The 25194-nt window shown below is 34.0% G+C and overlaps 3 protein-coding genes across 21 annotated transcripts in view; 1 reads left to right on the plus strand and 2 right to left on the minus strand.

Moving 5' to 3' along the window:
• The window catches only part of LOC125807037 (protein SLOW GREEN 1, chloroplastic-like), a 31635-nt gene extending 11322 nt beyond the window's left edge, over positions 1 to 20313 (minus strand). Inside the window, exons 1-4 of one of the 15 annotated variants that reach the window (XR_007441629.1) lie at positions 19117 to 20313; positions 12265 to 12315; positions 12106 to 12189; positions 6561 to 6579 (exon numbers count right to left, since the gene is read on the minus strand). Coding sequence is in view for 1 of the 15 variants with exons in the window: in XM_049486793.1 (XP_049342750.1) it covers positions 19146 to 20195 (1050 nt within the window). In the remaining 14 variants the exon portion in view is untranslated. Of the gene's footprint in view, positions 1 to 6560; positions 6580 to 6602; positions 6880 to 6912; positions 6964 to 7070; positions 7090 to 11693; positions 11807 to 11870; positions 12190 to 12264; positions 12316 to 17686; positions 18132 to 19116 lie in introns of those variants that run through there. The other 14 variants (XR_007441622.1, XR_007441623.1, XR_007441626.1 and 11 more) reach the window with 14 other exon arrangements.
• Positions 5457 to 18287, plus strand: LOC125807034 (premnaspirodiene oxygenase-like). 5 transcript variants are annotated; one of them, XM_049486790.1, is made up of 3 exons: positions 5457 to 6295; positions 17240 to 17331; positions 17573 to 18283. In XM_049486790.1, exons 1-3 carry the CDS (start codon positions 5476 to 5478, stop codon positions 18188 to 18190), a joined length of 1530 nt encoding a protein of 509 aa, XP_049342747.1. In that variant the 5' UTR covers positions 5457 to 5475; the 3' UTR covers positions 18191 to 18283. The 5 variants fall into 5 exon arrangements, with proteins under 5 accessions (XP_049342747.1, XP_049342746.1, XP_049342745.1 ...); XM_049486789.1 differs by lacking the exon at positions 17240 to 17331 and adding an exon at positions 9352 to 9443 and having other exon boundaries at positions 5475 to 6295; positions 17573 to 18287; XM_049486788.1 differs by lacking the exon at positions 17240 to 17331 and adding an exon at positions 11425 to 11516 and having other exon boundaries at positions 5475 to 6295; positions 17573 to 18285.
• Positions 20314 to 21523: 1210 nt separating the features above from the next.
• LOC125807043 (uncharacterized) lies at positions 21524 to 24417 on the minus strand. Its single transcript, XM_049486799.1, has 3 exons — positions 24220 to 24417; positions 23403 to 23508; positions 21524 to 21839 (listed from the first exon to the last, which is right to left on the minus strand). The coding sequence occupies exons 1-3, from the start codon at positions 24250 to 24252 to the stop codon at positions 21661 to 21663; spliced, it is 318 nt and encodes a 105-aa protein (XP_049342756.1). The 5' UTR covers positions 24253 to 24417; the 3' UTR covers positions 21524 to 21660.
• Between the last annotated feature and the right edge of the window lie 777 nt (positions 24418 to 25194).

Genomic DNA, 25194 nt, shown 5'->3' on the forward strand with positions numbered 1-25194 from the left:
TTCTTAGTTTTTGTTTTATTAGGATGTTGCAGGGTCTGTCCCAACATCCATCTCAGTATTTTAGAGGCTTCATAGACAGACAGTCAGTCAGTTAGTTTTGAGTCTCTTATCTATATATATATATATATATATGTAAATATTCTATTTTGAGATTCGAGTTGCCTTTATGGCCATATTTTATAAGTTAAGTTGTTTTGTAATATTGCATTGCATCGAGTTATTCTGTTGAGGTTTCCGCTGAGTTAAAAAAGTCAGGCCAAGGGTTCGCTTGGGGCCAGAAATGGTCTCCGGGTGCCGGTCCCGCCCAGGGTGTAGGCTCGGGGCGTGACACCCATTTTGCTTGAGTTGAAGGCAAATGTTCAAAAGCAAAGAGTATTAGCTTTTGAACAAGGGGGAGATGGTGTTTTGAGATTTCAAAGTAGATTGTGCGTACCTATAGTAGATGGACTCCAAGAGAGGATTATGGAGGAAGCTCACAGCTCCAGATATTCTATTCATCTGGGTTCCACCAAGATGTATCGTGATTTGCGTGAAGTTTATTGGTGGAATGGCATGAAGAAGGGCATTGTTGAGTTTGTTGCTAAGTGTCCAAATTGCCAACAAGTGAAAGTTGAACACCAAAGGCCCGGTGTTTTGGCTCAGAGGATAGAACTTCCAAAGTGGAAGTGGGAGATGATCAATATGGATTTCATCACAAGGTTGCCAAGGTCTCGCAGACAGCACTATTCTATTTGGGTAATTGTCGACCGAATGACAAAGTCAGCTCATTTTCTACCGGTAAAGACTACCAATACAACAGAAGATTATGCCAAGTTGTATGTTCAAGAGATAGTGAGACTTCATGGAGTCCCAATCTCCATTATTTCAGATAGAGGTGCACAATTTACTGCGCAGTTCTGGAAATCTTTTCAGAAGGGCTTGGGTTCAAAGGTGAACTTAAGTACTACCTTTCACCCTCAGACTGATGGGCAAGCAGAGCGCACTATTCAGACCTTACAGGATATGTTGAGGGTTTGTGTAATCGATTTCAAAGGGAGTTGGGATGATCACCTACCTCTACTTGAATTTGCCTACAATAACAGTTATCACTCTAGCATCCAGATGGCTCCATTTGAAGCTCTTTATGGGAGAAAATGTAGATCTCCTATTGGATGGTTTGAAGTTGGTGAAGCACAGTTGATAGGACCAGATTTAGTTCATCAAGCTATGGAGAAGGTGAAAGTGATTCAAGAGAGGTTGAAAACGGCACGGAGTCGCAGAAATCCGACACTGATGTTAGGAGAAGGGCGTTAGAGTTTGAAGTAGATGATTGGGTATATTTGAAGGTTTCACCCATGAAGGGGGTTATGAGGTTTGGTAAGAAGGGGAAACTTAGTCCCCGGTATATTGGACCTTACCGCATAGCCAAGAGGATTGGCAATGTTGCTTATGAGTTGGAGTTACCACAGGAACTAGCAACGGTTCATCCGGTATTTCACATCTCCATGTAGAAGAAGTGCATAGGCGATCCTTCATTGATCCTACCGACTGAAAATATCAAGATCAAGGATAACTTATCTTATGAGGAGGTTCCTGTTCAAATTTTGGATCGTCAAGTTCGTAGGTTGAGAACGTAAGATGTAGCCTCAGTCAAGGTCCTATGGAGGAACCAATTTGTTGAGGAAGCTACTTGGGAAGCCGAAGAAGACATGAAGAAGAGATATCCATATCTCTTTGAATCCACAGATCAAGGTATTAATTTCCTTCTTAGTTCTCTTTAAATTATAGTGGGCATGTTGTTATTGTTGTTGTTGTTGTTGTTGCATGATTGTTTGTTGGGTGTTTGAATTGATGTTACACCCTTAGCCTTGTAAGAGTAACCTCATTCGAGGACGAATGTTCCCAAGGGGGAGATATTGTAACATCCAACAATTTAAAATAAATATGAAGAAGCTTGAAATTGGAAGTAGTCATTTTTGGAAGAATTCAGAATTTGGAAATTTGGCTAAGTTCAGAATTTGGAAATTTGGCTAAATTCAAAATCTGGAAATTTGGCCAAGTGTGGAAATCAGTGAGTTTTTGGCCAACTTTGAGCAGTCATAACTCCTAGCTCAGGATGAGCCAGGAGTAGTTCCAGTTATGTTTGGAAATCCCTTGGAACGATCTTTCCAACGCCACCGAGTTTCCTCGATTCCGAGTTCGTATGAGCGACTTATGCCCTTTGAAAGTTGGGCGGTTGGTAGGGAGTCCGTCCGGAAATTTAAGGGCATTTTGGTCTTTTCACAAATCATTTCTTTTGAGGTTATATTGTTGTGTTAGGCTGATTGTAGATCATTTTTGTTCCATTTTAAAAGAGTAAGAGTTAGGGTTCTTGAGGGTGAAGAAGAGAAGAAGGAGAAAAAGAAAAGAAGAAGAAAAGGAGATCAAAGAGTTTCCGTCAAAGATCATCGTAGAAATCGTCGGGGGTGATCCCTATCAAGAAATGTGAGTTCTTTGTGTGGGTTGATCCTTTCCTCCACACACCAAGCTCATTTTATGATTTGAGAAAATATTGAATTTGTTGTTGAAGTTGTTACTTGTTGTTGATGTTGTTAGTTGTGTTGTGGAAGTTATTGTTGGTTGTGGGACATGATTTGGTTGTGTTCTTGAGTTGAATCTCTTGTATGTTGAGGGATTTTATGATCCTTAGTGTTGGTTGGTTCATACCCCCACACACCAACTCGTTTTTAATTCCAAGAAAAGATTTATTTTGGTTGTTAAAGTTCTTGCTAATTTGGGACAGGATTTGGTTGTGTTTTTTAGTGGAATTCACTGTATGTTGAGGGGTTTATGACCCCAAGTGTTTGGGAAAAGAACCTTTGAAGTTAAGAGGGTTTAGAGTTGGCAACATGAAGGAGAAAAGTCAAGCTGCTTTCAGGAAACAAGTCTGCGTTGCAGCTGTGTTCCCTCTGAGAACAAAATCTGTTCTGTTTTCAGAATTTAATTTCGAAATTCTTCTTAAGTTTAGTTGTCCTAAAGTATTCCTAATCATCATAGGGTCCTTCCAAACACAAATCATTACCCTTGAATTCATAATCCAATTCAAGGAGAGTTAGTTCCAAGTCAAGTAAAGTTAGAAGTCAAGTGATGTTAAGAGTTAAGCTTAGAAGTGAAGTAAGTCAAAGCAAGTTTTCAAAGTTGTTCAAGAGTCTTTAGTGAATGTTTTAGCTTCATTTTTTTAAGACTCGAGTTTCATGTTAAGTTAAGAGTTTCACATCAAGCCAAGAGTTCAAATAAAGTAAAGAGTTTAAAGTTGAGTTTATTTCTCAAAGTTATTAGGGAACTATGTATTCCCAAAGAAGTTTTTAAAGAAATGTCTTTACATTTAATCAAGGTTGGAAACTGAGATTTCCAAAGAGCCTTCAGGCTAGTTTTTGAGTAATTATCTCATATCAGCAGGAATAAATATGTTTTAAAAACGTAAGAGCCAGTACAATTTTGGGAGTAGTATCGAGCACCGAATTGGGGGAGCGTTCAAAGAACCCACAGCCCCCATAGAACCATGTTAGCCACCATGGGTAGAAAAGGATCATACTTTTTAGATGAATCCTTTTCAGATTAGACTAGTGGATCCATTAGGCAGTTCAGGTCTTATACCTTTGGTCGGGTATAAGATGCTCTGGCAGCGTGAGGTCGATCGTTGTATCATCACTATAGCTCTTATGTGATGGTTGTCGGTTAGAGAAACTCCCACAGCAGTTATAGTATTTTATATACATCAGTTCATTTGTATTTCTATATACATCTCAGGCTTATTGTATCCTTGTATACACACAGAGTTTACAAGCATGTTTTAAACAATTTTTCTTTATATCGCACTTGTTTTAAATTGCCTTATATTGAAAAAAGTCGGTCAGGTTGAGTTGAGTTGAGCAAGGTAAACTTTTCAGTTTCTTCCAAATTTCCTTCTAGCCTATGTCGCTTAGTTTTCCAGCTCGCATACTAGTACATTCCATGTACTGATGCCAGTTGGCCTGCATCGTCTTATGATGCAGATACAGGTACCCCGGATCAGCATCCTGCACGTCGTTGATCCAGCTGAGCACTCCAGAGTCAGTGGTGAGCCTCCTTGCATTCCGGAGGACTCAATTATTTTGTGTTTCTTAGTTTTTGTTTTATTAGGATGTTGCGGGGTCTGTCCCAACATCCATCTCAGTATTTTAGAGGCTTCATAGACAGACAGTCAGTCAGTTAGTTTTGAGTCTCTCATATATGTATATATGTAAATATTCTATTTTGAGATTCGAGTTGCCTTTATGGCCATATTTTATAAGTTAAGTTGTTTTGTAATATTGCATTGCATTGAGTTATTCTGTTGGGTTAGGTTTCCGCTGAGTTAAGAAAGTCAGGCCAAGGGTTCGCTTGGGGCCAGAAATGGTCTCCAGGTGCCGGTCCCGCCCAGGGTGTAGGCTCGGGGCGTGACAAAATGATAAATTCACTATGTCAGTATTATTTTTTTAATAGGTATTTCAATTCAAAATTGGACAAATAAATACGGACAAAGGAGCAATAGTTTCACCATCCAAAATAATACTCTCCATACAATAATTGAAATAACTGAGCCTTTTGTGTGTGTTCCCCTTAGCCCTTTGGAGAAGTAATGAGAAAAGGCTTAAATATATACTGAACTTAATAAAATGGCTCATATATATATATATATACAACTCACAAAAGGAGATGAGAGAGGTGGGAACTGATAAATAATGTCACGTGACAAAATCAAGTTCTTTGTTAATGGCACAAATAAATCAAATGTATCATAGCGAGAGCATAAATAAACCCAAATATTAACCTTCCGCTCTAGATCAAGACTCATTTAATTACGAAACGAATTGTGACGATAGGTCAATACTCATTAATCAATATTGATTCGGATAAGATTTTCCACGTCATTGCCGGCTCTAATTTAATGGTTGTTAATACATCATGTCTTTGACATTAAATTAATTGAAGATGTTTTTGTTATTGTATTGATATCAATTAGTAGATAATTGAATACAATATAATTAAAAACAGGTTTATTGCTTTCACCAAACATTGATAAACAATTATTATAAGTTTATACATGGTCTCTCTCTATCTCGGATTCAACTTTCATTTAGTTTATATACTTTATACTTTGTACAACATTATAGGAGATAATGACTTGCAGGTATAAGATTAGTATTATATTTAGTGTGTGTTTTGTGTGGAGTTTTTTCCAAAACCAATCATGTTTGGTTGATCAAAAAAGTTTCTAAACACTTTTTCTCTGTGTATTATCAAATACCGAAAATAAGCAAAAAAGACATTTTCTGTTTACTTACCAAACACTGAAAATAAGCAAAAAAGACACTTAATTTCGGGGCCAAACACATCCTTACTCTCAATTCATTTTCTCTCTGACATTAGGATTAAATATTAGGCCAGAAGAATTAAAGCCTATACATCCCTCTCTTAGCTTTAGCTATCTATCTAATGGAGTTTCAATTTCCATTCAATTTCATTTTCTTATTCCTTTTCCTATCACTCCTCTATTTACTACTTGTGGATTGGAAAAAATCAAGAAACTTAAACAAAAAACTTCCTCCAGGCCCATGGAAATTGCCCTTTATAGGAAGTGTCCATCACTTGGCATTAGAAGGTGGACTTCCTCATCATGCACTCACAAATTTGGGGAAAAAACATGGACCTTTCATGCACCTTCAACTAGGCGAAATTTCTACGATCGTAGTTTCTTCTATGGATATGGCGCGAGAGGTACTGAAAACTCATGACCTCGCTTTTGCATCGATGCCTAAATTATTAGCCCTCAACATAATATGTTACAAGAGCACTGACATCGCATTTACTCCTTATGGAGATTACTGGAGACAGATGCGCAAAGTATGTGTCTTGGAACTTCTCGCTACCAAGAACGTAAGATCCTTTAGTTCCATTAGGCGGGACGAGGCTTCACACCTTGTGCAATTCATCCGGTCATCAACACGTGACGAGCCAATAAATGTTACGGAGCGGATTTTATGGTACCAGAGCTCAATTACATGCAAAGCAGCATTTGGGGAATTGTTGAAAGATCAAGAGAAATTCCTTGGAATACTAAGAGAATTGATGGAAGTGGCAGGTGGATTTAGTTTGGCTGACATTTTCCCTTCAATCAAGATCCTTCAAGTGTTAAGTGGATTGAAGAGTAGAATCTTGAAAGTTCACAAAAATATTGATGTTATTGTTGAGGAAGTTATCAATGAGCACAAGAAGAATCTTGCAAGTGGTAAAAAGGGAAATGGTGCATTTGGAGGTGAAGATTTAGTTGATGTTCTATTAAGATTAATGGAGAGCGGGGGACTTAAAATCCCAATCACCAATGACAACATCAAAGCAATTATGATTGTAAGTATTCTTACTTTTATAGGGAAAATCGTTCAAATTTTATATACATAAATTATACATTCGCCAGCTATATTTAGTTTAAGCAGTTGGATGGACGCGCAACTATTCACGTTAATTCTTCTTTGATTGATAATGAAATGTAGGACTTGTTCTCTGCGGGAACAGAAACTTCATCAACAACAGCAACATGGGCTATGTCAGAAATGATGAAGAAACCAAGTGTATTAGCAAAGGCACAAGCTGAGGTAAGAGAAGCATTCAAAGGAAAAGAAACTTTCGATGAAGATGTTATTGAGGAATTGAAATACTTAAAACAAGTTGTTAAAGAAACCTTCAGACTTCATCCTCCACTCCCTCTCTTAGTCCCTAGAGAATGCAGGGAAGAAACAAACATCAGCGGTTACACTATCCCATTAAAAACAAGAGTGATGGTTAACGTTTATGCAATGGGGAGGGACCCAAAGTATTGGGAAGATGCAGAAAGCTTTATCCCTGAGAGATTCGAGCAGAGCTCTGTGGATTTCATGGGGCATAACTTTGAGTATCTTCCTTTTGGTGCCGGAAGGAGAATGTGTCCTGGGATTACATTTGGTTTGATCAATGTTTATCTTCCACTAGCTAAATTGTTGTATCATTTTGATTGGAAATTACCTGATGGTTTGAAGCCTGAGGATGTGGACATGACTGAATTTTCCGGATTAACTGCAGCAAGAAAGAGCGAGCTCTACTTGATTGCCACTCCTTATTATCCTTCTCATGAATGATATTTGATATAGGAGTCAGGGTATTTTATCCTCTCTGTTCTTCTTTTTTTGTTTGTGAATTATGTATTTAATGATATTTGTTTCAACCTGGTATGTAATATATTCATGTGTTGTTCAATGATCAGTTCATGTACTTTGAAGTTTTGTTTATTAAGAATAATAGCTTCACCATCAAAAATAATAGTAGTGTTTTCACACTGAGAAATTAGAAAGCTTCCAGTATTTCAACGGGAATTTGTTCCCCTCATGTGTTTTCCCAGTGAGCTGGTTCGGTGGAAAATGAATGAGAAAATCATGTTTTATAACACAATTTTTTTACTGATCGCAGTGGAAAAACCTTTGTTTCTAGCAGTGACATTTCTTACTGATTTTTTATAGCAGTAGGCCCTTGTTTTATGTTAACTGAACCATATATAGCATAAGGGACTCACTCTGCTATCTCATGTTCAAACTCTGCTATGCTTTTCTTCAAAAGTTTGTCTGTATTCTATCGGTGAGACGACTTAGTTGATCAGGTAAAGATGAGACTCTATGTGCTCATATTCAGTTACACTAATGAATTTCCATGGCGAACTAACGCATGACTAAGAAACTAAATGTCAGAACATATTGGTGACTCTTGATTATCCCGATCCTTCATGTTGCGTCTATGATTTTGTTGGTCATCCTGTAATTTTTTTAAAAATATGTATGTTCATGTTTTAATCAAAATTTGTTTATAATTTATGACATTAGACACTAGTTTGAATATATTGAATGGCAATGCTGATAAATTAACATGTATAGCTCAGAGTTTGGAATTTTCTTCTGTTTGTTCCAAATAAAACCAAAATTTGTATTTTTGTAGCAGCTGCCACTGCATCAAGAAATAGTGTTTGTCACGCAATATGTGGCAAGACGCAAAGCTTTATTAATCAATATGAATTTCTAAAGGATAATTGATAGTCTCCTCTTTGTCTTGGAGGCTCTACGTACGGCCGAAAAATATTGTTATGCCTATAACATATGTCAGCATCTTGTTAGAAGCCAAGTATTAATTAAAATCCTATTACCTTGATGAAAGCCGAGAAAACAAGTTTTATAAGTGGCCTACCAAAGTTAGTTATCTCCTCCTAACTCCCCACCCCCACCCTCACCCTCACCCTCAATCATATCTCATAGTGTTTGCCTAGATTTTACAATATTTTTTACTTACTTATCAAATACCGGAAAATAATAAAACTACTTATTTTTTAGGAACATTCATACCAAACACACCCTTACTCTTGGATCATTTCTCTAAGACAGTAGGATAATATAACAGGCCAAAAGTAGCCCTATACAACAAAGCTTTGAACTTGAGAATTGAGAGACACCCTTCTCTTAGCTTTAGCTATCTAATGGAGTTCCAATATCCATTCAATTTCATTTTCTTATTCCCTTTCCTATCATTCCTCTATCTACTACTTGTCAAATGGAAAAAATCAAGAAACTTTAACAAAAAACTTCCTCCAGGCCCATGGACATTGCCCTTTTTAGGAAGTATCCATCACTTGGCATTAGAAGGTGGACTTCCTCATCATGTACTCACAAAATTGGGCAAAAAAATATGGGCCTGTCATGCACCTTCAACTAGGCGAAATTTCTACGGCCATAGTTTCTTCTATGGACATGGCGCGAGGGGTACTGAAAACTCACGACCTTGCTTTTGCATCAAGGCCTAAATTAGCATCCATCGACATAATATGTTACAAGAGCATAGACATCGCACTTACTCCTTATGGTGAATATTGGAGACAGATGCACAAAGTATGCGTATTGGAACTTTTTACTTCCAAGAACGTACGATCCTTTAGTTCCATCAGGCGGGACGAGGCTTCACGCCTCGTGCAGTTCTTCCGGTCTTCAACACGTGGCGAGCCGATAAAAGTTACGGAACGGGTTTCATGGTACCAAAGCTCAAATACATGCAAAGCAGCATTTGGGGAATTGTTGAAAGATCAAATGAAATTCATAGAATTAGTGAAGGAATTGGTGGAATTGGCTAGTGGATTTAGTGTGGCTGATATTTTTCCTTCAATCAAGATACTTCATGTGTTAAGTGGATTGAGGAGTAGAATCTTGAAAGTTCACAAAAATGTTGATGCTATTGTTGAGGATGTTATCAATGAGCACAAGAAGAATATTGCAAGTTGTAAAAAGGGAAATGGTGCATTTGGAGGTGAAGATTTAATTGACGTTCTTCTAAGATTAATGGAGAGTGGGGAACTCAAAATCCCAATCACCAATGACAACATCAAAGCAATTATGGTTGTAAGTATTCTTAAACTTATAGGGAAAATCTCTAAAACTATTTGAGCTTGTATGTATCAAAAACGAAGTAAGAGAAATAAATTGAAACTAAGTATTTATTTTCTTGCACATGTTGTCCACTACACTAATAATTAATATGTCAATTATTGATTTTAATAATTTAAAAATTAATTTAATTTTAATTTTGATCAATAATCAACTCAAATCGACCGATGAACACCATTTCGGACCCTGTAGCACAGCTTTAGCTTCAGCAATAATGCGTCTCTACAAATAACTCCTGCTCCAGTTGTTCCATTTTTCATCAAATGAGATAATAGTAAAAAAAAACATATTTGAAGTATTTAATTATCAGGTATATGCATTTTTTATCTCAATTATCATTAACAATTTATCAAAACATACCTCGATTAGTATTTAATGATGTGTGGTGTACACTCTTTTTTTGTTTAAAAATAGTGTTGAATGACACTCCACGGAGATAATTAAAAAAATTAATTGAATTTGTAATTTTTTTAAAAAAAGGAAATAATGGTCAAAAACATAGTATTATATTTTATTTTATTTTATTTTTGTAAGTTTTCTACTTGAATTATGAAGTATTTATATTCACAAATTTATTTACTTTTCAAAAGAAATACTTAGAGATGCAAGTTCTGAAAATATCGGACAGTGTGGCCGACAAAAAAATATGAGTAATGTACAGCTCGTAGTTTGTTTCAAATAAAACCAAAGTTTATACTGTTTTAGCAGCTGGCCGTTTCTACTTTCTATCATGCATTATGTGGCTAAGACACGAAGATGAAATATGATATCTGTGTAATATATATTAGGATCCTGTTGCTCTCTAAAATTGGAAAAATGGCTTCCCTAATATAAGCGGAAAAATAAGTTTCATAAATAGCATTTTAATCCAATCTTATCTCATAGTGTTTGCCTGGATCTTACAATATTATTTACTTATCAAATATCAGAAAATAAGTAAGAAAACTATTTGATTTTTAGAAAAATATTTTTTGTGAAAAACATGTTCCTTCGTACCAAACACACCCTTACCCTTGGATCATTTCTCTCTGGCATTAGGATAATATATATAGTAGGCCAAAAGATTGCCATATACAACTTGAGAGAGACCCCTCTCTTAGCTTTAGCTATCTAATGGAGTTCCAATTTCCATTCAATTTCATTTTCTTATTTCTTTTCCTATCATTCCTCTATCTACTACTTGTTGAATGGAAAAAATCAAGAAACTTAAACAAAAAACATCCTCCAGGCCCATGGAAATTGCCTTTCTTAGGAAGTATTCATCACTTGGTACTAGAAGGTGGACTTCCTCATCATGCACTCACAAACTTGGGCAAAAAATATGGGCCTCTCATGCACCTACAACTAGGGGAAATTTCTACAGTCGTAGTTTCATCTATGGGCATGGCCCGGGAGGTACTGAAAACTCATGACCTTGCTTTTGCATCGAGGCCTAAATTAATGTCCATCGACATAATATGTTACAAGAGCACAGACATTGTGTTTAGTCCTTACGGAGAATACTGGAGACAAATGCGTAAAGTATGTGTCATGGAACTCCTCACCACCAAGAATGTCCGGTCCTTTAGTTCCATCTGGCACGACGAGGCATCTCGTCTCGTGCAATTCATCCAGTCAACGACACATGGTGAGCCAATAAACATTACGGAACGGATTTTATGGTACGCGAGTTCAGTTACATGTAAGGCAGCATTTGGGAATCAATTGTTGAAAGACCACGAGAAATTCATTCGAATGGTGAAGGAATTATTGGAATTGGCAGGTGGCTTTAGTTTGGCTGACATTTTCCCTTCAATCAAGATCCTCCATGTACTAAGTGGAGTGAGGAGTAGAATCTTGAAAGTTCACAAAAATGTTGATGCTATTGTTGAGGATGTTATCAATGAGCACAAGAAGAATATTGCAAGTGGTAAAAAGGGAAATGGTGCATTTGGAGGTGAAGATTTAGTTGATGTTCTACTAAGATTAATGGAGAGTGGGGAACTCAAAATCCCAATCACCAATGACAACATCAAAGCAATTATGGTTGTAAGTATTCTTAAACTTATAATAGGGAAAATCTCTAAATTTATTTTTGAGCTACTGTATATAAAAAAGTATTTAACATTCTTTTGTAAGCAGACATGCACATAATTAATTAGGCATTAAAAAAATGCCTTCAACTTTGACAAGTATATTATACATACTGGGAAGGAGCAGAACGACCTCTTGATCTACTTACTGCAGCCCAATTTAGGTTAATTATTCTTTGATTAATAATGAAATGTAGGACTTGTTCTCTGCGGGAACAGAAACTTCATCAACAACAGCAACATGGGCTATGACAGAAATGATGAGGAACCCAAGTGTGTTAAAAAGGCACAAGCAGAAGTAAGAGAAGCATTCAAAGGGAAAGGAACTTTCGATGAGGATGTTATTGAGGAATTGAAATACCTAAAACAAGTTGTTAAAGAAACCTTCAGACTTCATCCTCCAGTCCCTCTCTTAGCCCCCAGAGAATGCAGGGAAGAAACAAACATCAACGGATACACCATCCCATTAAAAACAAGAGTCATGGTTAATGTTTGGTCGATGGGAAGGGACCCAAAGTATTGGGAAGATGCGGAAAGCTTTATACCTGAGAGATTCGAGCAGAGCTCTGTGGATTTCATGGGGAATAACTTTGAGTATCTTCCTTTTGGTGCCGGAAGGAGAATGTGTCCTGGGATTACATTTGGTTTGATCAATGTTTATCTTCCACTAGCCAAATTGCTCTATCATTTTGATTGGAAATTACCTGATGGTCAGAAGCCAGAGGATGTGGACATGACTGAGTTTTCTGGAATAACTGCAGCAAGAAAGAGTGAGCTTTACTTGATTGCCACTCCTTATTATCCCTCTCAATAATGATGTTTGATACAAGTTTATATAACAGTGAGGGTTGTTTCTCCTCTTTTCTTTCTTCTTTTTCTTTTTTGGTTCTTTGTGTGTTTCTGTCCTTGTGTGCCGTGCCCAAAAAAAAAAAGGCAAAAGGGCATAATGTCTTTGAGCAATCAGCTTGTTTCAAGCTTGTGTGTGTGTATATATATCAGCTTATGTCTAGTACTCTAGTTTCAGGAAATGCATGGCTAAGTTTGCATGCTACAAGCTCAAGCATTCACAAAATAACAAGAACTGTTCTTTGGTTTGAATGTGTTTTTTTTTTTTTTTTGATGAAGTTCTTTGGTTTGAATGTGTTATATTAGGCTAAGTCATCCCAAAGATACTTTTCGCATAGAATGAATTGTCTGCTTTGGATCAAGCCCGTACGGGTTTTCCCAAAAGGCTTCACATCATTAAGAATATCCTACACTTCATATGTAGCTTTTTTTTTCCTTTCAGCTATTGATGTGAGACTTTGTTCGCACATCCTTTAAACTAACTATTTATTAAAACAAATCTCAAAATTAACGAGTTAGTTGACATGTAGATAAGGATTTTATGGGCAAACTAAGTTATCACAGGTCTTTTAACAATTATATTCAAACATATGATCTAATCAGCTTCAAAATACTTTATTTCCTCCATTCCATTTTATTTGGCACTATTTGACTTAGCAATATTTAAGAAAAAAATGAAGACTTTTGAAACTTATGGTTTAAAACTAGGGAAAATTGTATGAAATAGCAAACTATTGGGAAAATGCATAAGTACCCCCCCAGTCTATGCCCGAAATCCCAGAGACACACCTAACATTTACTAAGGTCCTATTACCCCCCCGAACTTAATTTATTTATAATATTCTACCCCTTTTCGGCCTACGTGGCACTATCTTGTGGGCCCAGCGCATGTTGACAAATTTTTTAAGGATAGTGCCACGTAGGCCAAAAAGGGGTAGAATATTATAGATAAATTAAGTTCGGGGGGGGGGGGTGTAATAGGACCTTAGTAAAGGTTAGGTGTGTCTCTGGGATTTCGGGTATAGGTTGGGGGGTACTTATGTATTTTCCCGGTAATTCAAATAAAATGTTTAGCCATAGTTTATTTTATTTGTAATTCGCAGCAAACATCCCATTTTTTTGCCATCTGATTCGGTATACAATTAGTCATTTTCGGTACAATTACATATTCGGTATACAAATGTATAATTTGCGTTTGTGTTTGTATAAAGCGAGAGAAAAGTGTATATACAAATACAAATACATACACTTTTGTCTTACACACTTATAATTATACAAATACAGATCTTATCATACAAATTCCAATGTATAAATGAATTTATACAAAACTGAACAATTTGTATAAAATTGGATGTATCTAGCGAATTATACAAATCAAAAGCTCCAATTATGCAAATTATAACTATAACATACGAATATGATTTTTATGTTTGCTATATGTAAAGTGATAGATGTACTAAAAAGGAATTAGTGTCACATAAAATGAGACAAAGGGAATAATATATAGTTGCCGCTTTAGAGGTAGCCCCACTGAAATCATGTACTCTAGTATTATGTCATGATTTATTCAGAGAAAATACATTAAATCACCCTGAATTTGGTATCAAAATTACTTTAGCACTTTGATTATACGGGTATTTATTTACCCTCTTAACAACTTTCAAATGAATTAAATATCACCCTTAGATTAAAATACTACTCTCACCCGCCATGTCATAGCAATTTAAGCATGACGTCATAGTCATGTAAGCACCACGTCATTAATTTTTTATTTCTTACTGTTTATTCACCATTTTTTTGTTTTCTTTAAATATATATTATTATTTTTAACTTATATACACTAAACTAATTAATTTCAAAAATTATGTTGGCTCATTTATTTAACAAAGAGCTTTATCATCAGTACCAAATTGGAGGTAAATCCTCAGTAATGGCAGTCAAAAATTGAAGATAAATCATTTCAACAATGCCAACCGAAAATTGAATCTAATTTCTTTCAACAATAGTTTCTTTAGCTATAGTCTCAAGCTTCATACATTTTATCAACAAGATTTCTACGAAAAATCATAAGTAAAATCTTGATGCTTACATTTTATAAATGTAATTTTTCTTGAATTTTAAGTAACCCATATTTTGAGCTTCTATTATTTAGTGATGCAAAAAATATGGATCTTTCAACTTTCTTATACGATCTTCATTCACTAATTTTATTGGTGAGATTGAAGCTGCAAGAACATTAATTAAAAATATGGATCTACGAATGTGTGTTCTTAATGGGTATTGATTGTGAATCGATGTAGATATTGTAAAATCGATTATTTAGGAATGTGTATTCCTCATCGCTCCATTCTTCTCCATTATTATTGCTATTGGTAGTGGATGTTGCGGAATTAAAAGCTGTAACAATGATGTTAGTACTGAATTTCATAAAATCGATGTCAATAACAATTAAAGAGAAAAAAGTTAAAATTTTATTTTAAATGGGACTCATAAATTCCATTATCTCTATAAGAAAATTCACATATTTTTAAAAAGTTAATATATTAAGAAAAAAAGATTAAAAATATTATTTATATGTTGGCCGATAAAAAAAATGACACATATAATCTTGTAATTTCAGTTTTTCTTTTTTCTTTCTTCACACGTTTTTAGGAGAGTAGGTTCACTCTCTCAATCATGTCGTATTTAATTCATTTAAAAATTGTTAAGGGATAAATAAATATCAGTATAATTAAAGTGTCAAAGTAACTTTAGTTGTTAAGTTTAAATGTGATTTGATGTATTTTCTCTATAGGAAAAAGATGACATTATTGATGCATTTAAAGTCAAATATCCACCTCCACTTCCACTATTGTAATAGATAAGTGTGGATAAACACGTACTTGATGGACAATATGCCTGCTTGATCGTTACTTGTTTGGCCTGTTCTTACTTATATATTAATATTATTAATAGCTAACTTGTTTTCACTTATATATTGTTAATAAATAGATAATATTTTAACAAATTTTAAATAAAATTAATTATGTTTTCTTAGTAAATTCTAAATGAAATCAAAGATATTTTCTTCCGTCATTTATATTTGTACTCATTTTATTTGTCGTCTTTAAATTTTGTATGCATTTTAAATTAATAGAGTAATTAATAAGAGTATTTTATCATAATATTCATATTAATTGATATATAATTTTAATTTGGAAATGGGTAATTAATATGTAAAGCTGGACATATTGTTTATCTAAAGAACAAAGGAAATACGGTTGCAATATTTGCATATTGTTTTTGTTTTACTGATAAAAGACGAAAAAAAATTGCTTGAAAATCAACATTTTATCGTAAAAATAGTAGCACCTCCAAATATGAATCACATATCATAAAAAGTGTAATCAAATGTTATTAGAATTATATTACTGAGGCCAGTACACAAACTTACGATGCTGCTGACGAATTAACATGAGTAATGTATAGCTCGTAGTTTGTTCCAAATAAAACCAAGATATTTTAGCAGCCGACACTGCATCGGCAAATAGATTTTGTCATGCAATATATGGCAGGACGCGAAGATCTATTAATCAATACGGATCGTCTTGGAGGCTCTACGTGTGGCTGGAAAATATGATATGTGTGTAATATATGTCAGAATCTTGTTAGAAGCTAAGTATTTAGTAATTAAAATCCTATCGCTCTAAAATTGAAAAGAAAAAAGTTTTTCTAATAAAAGCATAAAAAACAAGTTTCGACATTTCAATCCTTCCCACCGCCAGCCCCAATCTTATTTCATAGTGTTTGTTTAGATTTTACATTTTTTCTGCTTTTCAAATATTAAAAAAAAAAACTATATAAGAAAACTACTTATTTTTAAGGAAAATATCTTCAAGGATAGGCCAAAAGATAGCCTAACACTTGGATCATTTCCCTCTGGCGTTAGGATAGGCCAAAAGATAGCCCTATACAACAAAGCTTTGAACTTGAGATTTGAAAGACACCCCTCTCTTAGCTTTAGCTATCTAATGGAGTTCCAATTTCCATTCAATTTCATTTTCTTATTTTTTTTCCTATCATTCCTCTATCTTCTACCTGTTGAATGGAAAAAATCAAGAAACTTTAACAAAAAACTTCCTCCAGGACCATGGAAATTGCCTTTCATAGGAAGTATCCATCACTTGGTACTAGAAGGTGGACTTCCTCATCATGCACTAACAAACTTGGGTAAAAAATATGGGCCTCTCATGCACCTACAACTAGGGGAAATTTCTACGGTCGTAGTTTCTTCTATGGACATGGCGCGGGAGGTACTGAAAACCCATGACCTTGCTTTTGCATCGAGGCCTAAATTAATGTCCATCGACATAATATGTTACAAGAGCACAGACATTGTGTTTAGTCCTTACGGAGAATACTGGAGACAAATGCGTAAAGTATGTGTCATGGAACTCCTCACCACCAAGAATGTCCGGTCCTTTAGTTCCATCTGGCACGACGAGGCATCTCGTCTCGTGCAATTCATCCAGTCAACGACACATGGTGAGCCAATAAACATTACGGAACGGATTTTATGGTACGCGAGTTCAGTTACATGTAAGGCAGCATTTGGGAATCAATTGTTGAAAGACCACGAGAAATTCATTCGAATGGTGAAGGAATTATTGGAATTGGCAGGTGGCTTTAGTTTGGCTGACATTTTCCCTTCAATCAAGATCCTCCATGTACTAAGTGGAGTGAGGAGTAGAATCTTGAAAGTTCACAAAAATGTTGATGCTATTGTTGAGGATGTTATCAATGAGCACAAGAAGAATATTGCAAGTGGTAAAAAGGGAAATGGTGCATTTGGAGGTGAAGATTTAGTTGATGTTCTACTAAGATTAATGGAGAGTGGGGAACTCAAAATCCCAATCACCAATGACAACATCAAAGCAATTATGGTTGTAAGTATTCTTAAACTTATAATAGGGAAAATCTCTAAATTTATTTTTGAGCTACTGTATATAAAAAAGTATTTAACATTCTTTTGTAAGCAGACATGCACATAATTAATTAGGCATTAAAAAAATGCCTTCAACTTTGACAAGTATATTATACATACTGGGAAGGAGCAGAACGACCTCTTGATCTACTTACTGCAGCCCAATTTAGGTTAATTATTCTTTGATTAATAATGAAATGTAGGACTTGTTCTCTGCGGGAACAGAAACTTCATCAACAACAGCAACATGGGCTATGACAGAAATGATGAGGAACCCAAGTGTGTTAAAAAAGGCACAAGCAGAAGTAAGAGAAGCATTCAAAGGGAAAGGAACTTTCGATGAGGATGTTATTGAGGAATTGAAATACCTAAAACAAGTTGTTAAAGAAACCTTCAGACTTCATCCTCCAGTCCCTCTCTTAGCCCCCAGAGAATGCAGGGAAGAAACAAACATCAACGGATACACCATCCCATTAAAAACAAGAGTCATGGTTAATGTTTGGTCGATGGGAAGGGACCCAAAGTATTGGGAAGATGCGGAAAGCTTTATACCTGAGAGATTCGAGCAGAGCTCTGTGGATTTCATGGGGAATAACTTTGAGTATCTTCCTTTTGGTGCCGGAAGGAGAATGTGTCCTGGGATTACATTTGGTTTGATCAATGTTTATCTTCCACTAGCCAAATTGCTCTATCATTTTGATTGGAAATTACCTGATGGTCAGAAGCCAGAGGATGTGGACATGACTGAGTTTTCTGGAATAACTGCAGCAAGAAAGAGTGAGCTTTACTTGATTGCCACTCCTTATTATCCCTCTCAATAATGATGTTTGATACAAGTTTATATAACAGTGAGGGTTGTTTCTCCTCTTTTCTTTCTTCTTTTTCTTTTTTGGTTCTTTGTGTGTTTCTGTCCTTGTGTGCCGTGCCCAAAAATAAAAAGGCAAAAGGGCATAATGTCTTTGAGCAATCAGCTTGTTTCAAGCTTGTGTGTGAGTATATATATCAGTTCATGTCTAGTACTCTAGTTTCAGGAAATGCAGGGCTAAGTTTGCATGCTACAAGCTCAAGCATTCACAAAATAACAAGAACTGTTCTTTGGTCTGAATGTGTTATATTAGGCTAAGTCATCCCAAAGATATTCGCATAGAATGAATTGTCTGCTTTGGATCAAGCCCGTACGGGTTTTCCCAAAAGGCTTCACACCATTAAGAATATCCTACACTTCATATGTAGCTTCTTTTTCCTTTCAACTATTGATGTGAGACTTTGTTTGCACATCCTTTAAACGAAAAAAATACTCTTATATACACAGATAAACACTCCTAAACAGGATGAAAAGAGCAACAACTATTCCAGTTGGCTATCCATAATTCATGTAGTAGATACAACTAATATTGAACTCTGGTGCCATGATTAACTTCATTATTACACAACACACAAGCACATAACACAAGTATTGATATTTCACTAGGAAATAGAAAAAAAGAAGTCACAAGTATCATTCTCTTTTCAATTTTGCTTAACAAGATTACTACACCATGTCACTGAGAATACACACAATGAAAAGCCGGAACATCACTCCCCCGACTAGAAACCTTTTTTCCAGTGACTCAATTTGAAACTTACTGCCACACCTCAATAAAACTACCTACATCTTGAAACCAAAGAGATAAGTAAATCTAAATATCTAACAAGCAAACACCATAGATTAACTAAAACATACAATGTAGCCAAAATTTTACCGCACCTCAATCATCAAACTGAAGTACACTGCCTTCAATCTCCATACCTTTCACTCTCCACTTTCTGAGAGAAAAGCTTTGTTGCAATCAAATTATCATCAAAGTACCTAGCATAAGGGTGGCCTTGTGGTACTAATCTTCGATACTCCTCAAAACTCTTCTCCGCCTCATCTTTCTTTCTCAACAAAGTATGTATTATCCCTTGACACAAATAAGGCCTAAAATCCTTTGGCTCCTCCTTCACTAACTCCTGATAAACCTTCAACGCATCCTCGTATTTACTTTCAATTACCCAAATTTGTGCAAGCAACAGCATAAAATCCCTCATTTCACTCTTTTTACTCTCCTTATCACACATCTTGATCCCCTCCTCAACTTTTTTCTTTATTTCTTTCAACTCCTCAACTGAATCTTCTTGCGACGCCACCATCACCAGCCCATGATAAGCCTCTACACGAAAAGGTTCTTTCTTTAATATCTCACTGAATCCAATTTTGGCCAATTCAAGCTCACCATTGTAAACATATAAATGGGATTTCAACAAAGGCCATTCAGTCTCATTTGGCTCTAGCTCAATCAACTTGTCAATAGTGCTAATAGCATCGACTAATTTCCGATTCTTTATCTGAATTTCCATCAAATTCCTCAGAGCATCGACATCATTCGGGTTCGACAGCAAGAAACTCTCGAGGGCCTTCTCATTTTCCTCGTCAGAAGCTGAATCCTTTACGTTTGCCTCTGTAGTGTGCGGAGAAGAAAGCGACACAGCAAATGCGGGCTTCGGGTTAAAATAGAATCGCGTTAAGAAAAGGGAAGTAGCTGTAATGGTGGCAATAATTGTAGGTTTGAGAACTGAGAACAGAACAGAAAACGGGTTTTGAGGGTTTATGGATTTTGGGGTTTCTGGGTTTTGAAAGGATAATGAAGAAGAGGCTTTGATGGGCAAGAAAGAGGGGAACAATGGGGTTCTAAAACAGAGAGAAGAAAATGGTTTAGACAAAATTGGACGATGGTGATAAAGTGAATGGTTGATTTTCTTGTCAATTTGGATTGTTTTAGCAGAAAAAGGATTTATCGTGTTCATGGTGTTCCTTGGGGGTTTGGGGGGGGGGGGGGGGGGTCTTAAGAAGAGAGTGAGAGCTGTTGAGCTCCGGCGACAATGGAGGTCAGGCACAATTCTCGAGAAAAGTTGGCAATTCCGAGAAGACAATGATTTGGGCTTCGTGAGGGTTTTAAAGGTTTGGGCTTTGTTTGAACAATTACGTAAAGTTGCGATAGTTTGTTTAATTAAAAATCGTATTTGAGTTTGTTGTCATATACAATGTATTCGACATGCAACTCGATTGTATCTAAGATACACCTTGCTTCTTTCTTGTTGTAATCAAGATATAAGGTATCTTACACGCTCTATTTAGTGTATTTAAATGTTAGTTCGATGTATTAGAATCAATTTCATTCAGTAGATTTGATTTAAAATTCTTTTTAGTTTAGTTTATATCAGTTTCATGCAATATATAGTATCAAATACCTAGAGTATTCAGTACCAATTTCATGTATACAATGTCAAATATGTATTGAAGTATTCAAGTGTATTTAATATAAATTGGTTTTGAGAGGACAATAATGTGTTCAGTGTGTTTATGGCTTTATCCATAGATACATGTATCTGGTAATAAATATATGATGTATACAACGTATTTTGCATAGATACATATATCTGGTATCAAAAATGTGATATATTCAGTGTATTTGTGCATAGATATATGTATTTAGTATTAAATATGCATTGATACATTCATCAAATAAATCACTATCAAATGTGCATAGATATATCCAGTATATTTGTGCATAAATACACACTTAGAAGAAGAAAAAGGAGGAGGAGAAGAATATGAAAAGTCTCTTCCTCATCAACAATCAAACAACCCCCTAATTTTACTGATATTTTAAATTCTATCCTTGCATTTGATATTTTGCTAAAGATGACCTCTTAAGTTTAATGAAAAAAATGGATAAAATTATCTTTAAATTAAGCAGGTTATGATAAACTGTTATAATAACTCATAATTTCTATTGAAGTGACACGGTACCGTTTTGGAAAACGGTTTGATGCTATTAATTAGGGAGAGGGAGAGTCAAAATAATTGCATACAAATAATAATGAATCAATATGATAAATCACAAATTTTATTGAATTGTCATTATTTTAAATTTTCACTCGTGATACGTTATTTTACTATCTAAAGAGTAAAAAGTTTAAAAATTAAAATATTGTGCTTACAATCTTGATCAATAAAATTTTATTTTTTCAAATTTTATTTGTGATTACAATTTATTTTTTATCACTTTAAAATTTATTACAAACAAGATCGATTGAATTTCATAAGATCGCGCAAATAATGTGTCAATTAATAATGAGTAGATCGATTAAATTTCTTAACAACACACAAATAACATGTCAATTATTTCTACTACATCTATTTTCTAATTTATTACTTTGAACACAATAAGATTAAAAAAAACATGAGCTAATTAATAATTAATTAGTGCTATGGTTTGTCTTTAGAGAGAGAGGAATCCAAGAGCATCTTGTGGATTCTTTGTCTTGTTATCTCCACTTTGGATTCTATATTATTATTATTGTTGGTTGTTGTTGATTCTTCATCCTTGTTTTTTTTCTTGTATGACTCAAAAAACTCTTTGTTCTCCTTCTCCAACTCCTTCCACACTGTTATATATAAATAACATTTAATTAGTTAAATAAACATGTTCTAATTAATTTATTGAAAAGAAACTAATACAATAATCAAACAACAAATAATTAAGAAAACCATACAGAGACGAGTTGATTGTTCAAACGGTCAGTCAATTAAGGAAAATTATGGAGTAAATTCCTTTTATGTGTGTAAATTACATTCTTCTGCGTGTTGATGAGTGTTATTTCACAATTTTCACTAATATAATGATCATTTGATAATTAATTCCACAACAAATTAAGGAGGTTCGACTCTAAGAATAATATATATACAATCCTTTTCTAATTAACACTAATGTTTTTCCCAATGTATGAAAAAATAACATGTTTTTATTCTCCGTCTTATAATTCTCTCCCCGTTATCCCTCTCCCTCCTCCTATATATAGTTTCTTTATAATTAAAAAAATATCATGGGTTTGGTGGGACGGCCTTTATAATGTGGTGGCACATAGATCCAATATTAAAGTCACAGGTTAAATAGAATTCACTTTTTCTTGATAGAATTATATAATTAAAAATGATAGTGTATACAAGTAAAAAACACTTATTAATATCGATATATAATAGGAAAAAGTGAGCAGAGAATGTTTCAATCCATACAAATAAAAATTAACTTACAAATATAAATAAAAACTTGAATTAACAATTATATCTCTATGACACTATCCATATTTTAGGCATGATACATGCGCATGCATGTTTTGTTGTTTTCATATCGATTCATATTGTAGTCTGAGTAATTCAAATTCATGTGATTTACTCATTTAAAAGAAAAACGCTCCTTAATATCTAAAAAAAAAAAATATCATACTCAAATCTTAAATTCGAGACTTTTTAGTTAATAAGGAAAAAAAGATCTTATTTATTTCACTCTAGATCTCGTTGGTTCACTCAACTATTTGCTCCTCCAAAGTCAATATTTTCACGTTTTTTTTAAATGTTAAATAAGACAATGAAATATTTCAATTAGCTGTATCCTTTTCAACTTGATGTTATTTTTGAAAATGATGTAAAATCAGTATTTGAAAGATTTATTGGACTTAAAAGATTTAAATTACTGTAGTAGAAATGTAAATTTGTTCTGTTAAATCATTTGAAAAAATTCTTATATTAGTAATTTGTATTTGCCAATATTTTCAAAATATACGTTAAATATTAAATTACATAAAAATAAAATTCTTTTTGAAAAATATATACCTTCGCCTTTCAAAATTTGGTCAAACAGGCAACTGCATAACAACTAATCCATTTATAATTAAATAATAAAAATACAAACGAAAAAAATAGAAGCAACTAAAATTACCCTTTCCAAGTTAAATTTTTTTTTTTGGTCGGTTTTAGTCATTAAAGATTCTTAGTAAAACCATCGAGAAAACAACAACAAAAGAAAACAAAATAATTACTCAAGATGTGAGTCTGGCTACTACATATTGGACAAAAGAAATAATAAGTTAGAATCGGCTATATATAAATTCACATTATCAATGTAAATTCAATATCTAAAATTAATTATTATTTTAAAAAAAAAAAAAAACCTGTGGATGTGATAACTGGCTGAATATTTGCATGTTTGGAAAGTGCTTCCATGCATTCCTCTCTGCTCATGTTGAACAATAAACACTCTTCAATTAAGTGATGCACCTGCACAGAGATCGAGCTAGAATTTTAATTCACTTATAAAAAATTTTAAAATGAAATAATTTGAATATATATATATATATATTAATTACTAAATAAACTTTTAAAGATAAATACAAAATTTTAAATAAAATTATTAGATTCTGTCAAATGTGTAAGTTAAACTCTAGTAACGTGATCATTTCATTTATCCAATATTAATTTCCTCATAATAACTTGATGTCATCAATAGAGGCGAAAGTTAGAACTAGGAAAAACTCAATTACAAAGGTTCCAACTCTATATTTACATTTAAAAAATATTATGGAAAATAGGTAAATAATTTATTTAATACTCAATAAGTTAACTTTTATATTTACATTAAAAGTATTATATAATATATAAATAACTTATTTAAAACTCACTAAATTAACTTTTCCAAAATTATTGAGAGAATATGTTATTGTTGTAGATCATTGAGACAAATCATAAATTTAAAATTCTAACTTTATCTTGACAATCAATATCTGATCGTACCAAATCCAAGAAGGAACAACAATAACAACAACAACATAGTTTTACCAATAAACTCTGAAAAAGCTGATATATACACAAACTTTACCTTTCTATATTGAGGCAGAAATGTTGTTTTCAATAGAAACGTCTAAAAGAAACTAAAGAAATAAAAAGAAATACTAAAATAAGAAGAAGATATAACCCATATACTATACTTACCAAGTGGATGTATTGAGCTGAAGAATCACCCATTGTATATACTTCAAAGAATTCCAATCAAAATAACCACTTATTTTTGCTAAATTTTATGAATATTAGAAGAAACTAAACACTAGAAGAAAGAAGAAGAAGAAGAAAAGACTATAGATTTCAATTTAAAAAAAAAATTACAACTAATTAATTTGCATTTGGATCGAAGACTTTATAGAGAAAAACAAAGATGGAAATTTGTTTTTTTATTATTTTATATATATAAAAAAAAGATATAGTAATATTTTACGTTATTTTATAAGTCCCACGTGGGAAGAGAGAGATGATTGGTTGAATGGAGATTACGAATGATTATTTTAAGGCATTTGTTTTGGATTGCCACGTCAACAAAGCCCACGTGAAAATAGGCCCACAATACAGTAGGCGGCCCAAAAAAGTTACTATAAGTTATTTGGGGCCCGCAAGAAAGAGAAAGCCCACACCAAGCCACGCGTCAAGCACAGTGGTGGACCGTTAAAGGGGTTGTTTGGTAAAACTTTTGGAGTATTAGTTACACGTGTATTATTTTGTTGAGATTATTTTGTGGAGATAGACAGTAATTCGTTTATAACATATAGTCAAAATTCATAAAAAGTATACATAAATTATACAATATAGCTATATATTTATGAGTTATACACTGACTATATATTACTCCCTCCGTCCCTTTTTAGTTGTCCACTTTAGAAATGGCATACAGATTAAGGCAACAATGATTAGCACAGTGAAGTTACAATTTTACCCTTATGACAACTTTTCACTTCAAAATTACAACCACTTATTTGAATTCAAGTGAAATAAATTGGAGGGAAACAACATATACTTTTACAATTTTCAAGAAGTGTAAATAAGGGTATAATAGGAAAAAATTTGTTGTCCTTTCTTGATTTGTCAAAATGGACAACTAAATAGGGACAACTAAAAAAGGAAATATGGACAAGTAAA

This window comes from Solanum verrucosum, unplaced genomic scaffold, assembly GCF_900185275.1.
Source record: "Solanum verrucosum unplaced genomic scaffold, falcon-dt-bn FXZP01000196.1, whole genome shotgun sequence".
Taxonomy (NCBI): domain Eukaryota; kingdom Viridiplantae; phylum Streptophyta; class Magnoliopsida; order Solanales; family Solanaceae; genus Solanum; species Solanum verrucosum.